Below are 3,383 nucleotides of genomic sequence, written 5' to 3'. Positions count from 1 at the left end.
ATTAATCCCAATCGCACCCACAAGCCAACATAAAGGACCGAAATGAAAAGGATGCAAAACAGATGATCAAAATCATAAACCTCATCGAAAATAAAAACTAAGAACAAAGATGGACTAAAATAGAAGGCAACCCAGTTTAAAGACTAAAACATAAATGTTAATAAATTCCATTAATATACATACAATGATCAAAATAAAATTAATCACAAATCAATAAACCTGAATAGGCATAAAACCAAACTAACATTACAGAAAATTTAAGGACTGAAATAAACATTTCACAAATTCCAGGCTTGATATATAAAAATTGTCATAAACATCAACACATATGTTAGGACGAAAATATAACAAGAAATAAAAAGGAGACTCAAATAGGAAAACTGAAACCTAAAAGACTAAATAGGAATTAAACCATACACAAGCCAATGGCTAAAATAATATATTCACAAATATAGTGACCAATGTCAAATATTAACAAAAATAACTTAACAAATAATAAAAGGACTAAAATATAAATAAGGAGACATCAGAATCTGAAATCAAATAAATGAAACTTCATTTAATGGCTAAATAATACGGTTACAAAGCATCAGGGACCAAAAGAGTAGTTTACCCCTTAATATGAAAACACGGAAACCTCTAAACGGCGTCGTTTTTGAAACTGGGATATAATCCCATTTTAGGGTTATTAACCGAACCCTAAATCATTTTCACCCCTCTCTCAGCCTCCTTTCCTTTCCCTTTCTCTACTCTCCTTTCTCCCTCGCCGCAACAACCAAACAGAGGCTCCCCGGCCACCGTGACGGTGGCCATGGGGAGCAAACCGACCCCTAAAGACCCTCAATCCTCTTTCTTGTTGCCGAAAGAAAAAAGAAAACCCCGGCCACCGTGAATCGGTGGCCACGGGGTTATACGAATAAAACCCTAAACTCTCCCTCTATCCTCTGTTTAAATCGCTCAAAACCCTTGAAACACTCAACCCTAAACCAAAAACGATAACCCCTTTTGTTTACCTTCGGTGCGGTGGCCTAGCTTTGGTCTCGGCGAAGCCCACGGCAGAGGTATCACGAAAGGTAATCTCTTCTTTCCTTTTTCTTTTTATTTTTTCATATATTTTTTTTTTGGGTTTTCTCGGATTCCTTCTGTTTTTTCAAAACCTCCCCCCGAATCCCTCTTTTTTTCTACTGCATGTGCTTTAATCCTGCATTTGGTTGAGATGATGAGGTCTAGGAATAGGGGAAATTATGGGTTGTTGATTTAGGGTGATTGAATCCCGGATTTTCGGGATTATAGGGATTTTTTTATGGGTTTTCAGATTTAGGCCACTGTATTTGATAAGTTGATATTGATTTGGTTTCTGTTGATTGTTTTATTTTTCGCTGTTTCTATCACTGTTCGGCCTCTGTTAATGATGACGGCGACGATGAGATGGACCGGCAGCAGTGACGACGGCGGTGGGAAGTGCAACTTGCTGCTGGCGGTGGCGGCGGCTGGATAGGGGATTAGGGTTTGAAACCCTAATTTGTTTTAGGGTTTGAAACCCTAATCTGATTTAGGGTTTGAAACCCTAAACTGATGGGTTGTTGGGCCTATGTTGGGCCTTGGTTGGGCCTTGTTGTATTGGGCTTTGGCCTGCAAAATATGTAAAATGTAATATTAATAATAAATAATAATAATAATAATAATAAAAATAACGATAATAATAATATACAAAAAAGACCCGGACAAAAACGGGTGTCCACAACCTAGATTCGATGACAGTTGAACATTGCACATTGGACTAATTAGTACAGCATCTCCACTTGGAAAATTGCGAAATAGTAAACGAGGCGAGTTAATTTCAAATGGTGGCGTCGAGTCGCCGCTTAATGTTCTGCTTTAATGAACTGCTCGCCACGTGTCTCCTGCCTGCTACAGAAGACAGCCGACTTGCATTGCATTGCATTGCATTGCTTCCTCTTCAGGGATGACAATTCTTTTTCACAGCACTAAAACTATAACTCTTTCGAGGAATAAGTGCTTTTAATTTCCACTCATTTCCTTTATTCCTCTACTTATATAGTACTTTAAAAGTGAAATTTATAATTCATAGATCGAAAAAGATCATTATTCCCATCATATTTTTAAATCATATCTCTGTCCTAGCAAACGGCTCAAAACGGCTGAATTTTTTGTGCAACGACAGGCTAATAATTAAAGCTCGCTTTTCTTTTCTCTCTTGTTTCTCGGCCGATTCGGACTTGAGTCTGCTTCTGTAATTCGGTTGAAGAAGCTGTAACATGCTTTGTTCTATGGAATTTGGATGTGATTTGGGAAGAGAACTTGAGTCTAATTTATGTTCTCGTCAAAATTTACTTTCTCCGGCTATCAAAATCGATTAAAACAAAAAGTGGGAGAAGAAGAAAGGAAGGTCAATGGAAAATCTCACTCTCTGCAAAGAGAAGAAGAAACTAACAGCTAAGCTCACTGGTTTAATTTTGGTCTAGGGTTGGTTGGCAGTCGTGATTCTCGTGATTTTCAGAGTTGTCTCTTATTGTTGGCAATTGATCATTGCCATCATCACCGCCCATTTCTTCTTTCACTTTCTCACCGCTTTCAGGTATCTCTGATCCTTCCTTGTCCTCAAACTTACCATTCTTATCACCAAACGAGGAAGCTTTAGTGCACACAGGGGTAGCCAAGAACGTGGGCTTTTCCTCACCGGCCATTATGACCAGAATCTTCTCCTCGTAAACCTTCACCGGCTTGGTTGACTCACCCTCGTTTTCACCGCTTTCGACATCCCTTTCGGCGTCGCCTCCTTCACCGTGGTTGTCCAAGAGACCAGAAAGTCGCCAGTAGGAGCAAGCTAGGATCAAGAGAGCGAAAGCAATGAGACCCAGCATCGTTGCTAGGCCTCCGAAGAGGTAGGGCACGGGCGAGTGCCATGGAGAGCGTGGCTGCGCCATTGCCGGCGGTGACAATGAGGGCATACTTGCTGCTTCCACTGTGTTACCGCTGCTAATAGGCCTCATCTTATAGTGTTTCTTTATAGACTTCGATTTTATTGTTAATGGAGAAGGTGGTGATTTGGTTGAGGTAGAGGAGAAGAAGGTGAAGACTGAAGAGTGTGAGCATGCAAAACAGAGATGGTGAGGACTGTTATTTATAAGCAGGGAAAGTGAGGGAAATTAAAAAAAAAAATCTGTTTTGATTAGGTTAGGGTCACGGGCTTGGCCCTGTTTATACGCTGTTTTTCACTCTAAATAACGATGGCAGCGATGTTGGCTCAGATCCTTCGCATCCGGGTAGTGACCCTAATGAACCATGGTGCGTTGTAGTCGGACCTCAAGGCGAGAGAAACGTGGGCCCTGAAGAATCACCAATGGCAGCTCTGTGTCATG

General features: G+C 40.6%; 1 protein-coding gene across 1 annotated transcript; it reads right to left on the bottom strand.

Moving 5' to 3' along the window:
* Window positions 1-2,471: 2,471 nt before the first annotated feature.
* LOC120132084 (protein GLUTAMINE DUMPER 3-like) lies at window positions 2,472-3,121 on the bottom strand. Its single transcript, XM_039148923.1, has one exon. It carries the CDS (start codon window positions 3,012-3,014, stop codon window positions 2,472-2,474), a length of 543 nt encoding a protein of 180 aa, XP_039004854.1. The 5' UTR covers window positions 3,015-3,121.
* Window positions 3,122-3,383: the final 262 nt, after the last annotated feature.

This window comes from Hibiscus syriacus, unplaced genomic scaffold, assembly GCF_006381635.1.
Source record: "Hibiscus syriacus cultivar Baekdansim isolate YM2019G1 unplaced genomic scaffold, ASM638163v2 tig00110557_pilon, whole genome shotgun sequence".
NCBI lineage: Eukaryota > Viridiplantae > Streptophyta > Magnoliopsida > Malvales > Malvaceae > Hibiscus > Hibiscus syriacus.
The sequence above is the reverse complement of the archived record's forward strand: the minus strand, read 5'-3'. Positions and strand labels throughout refer to the sequence as shown.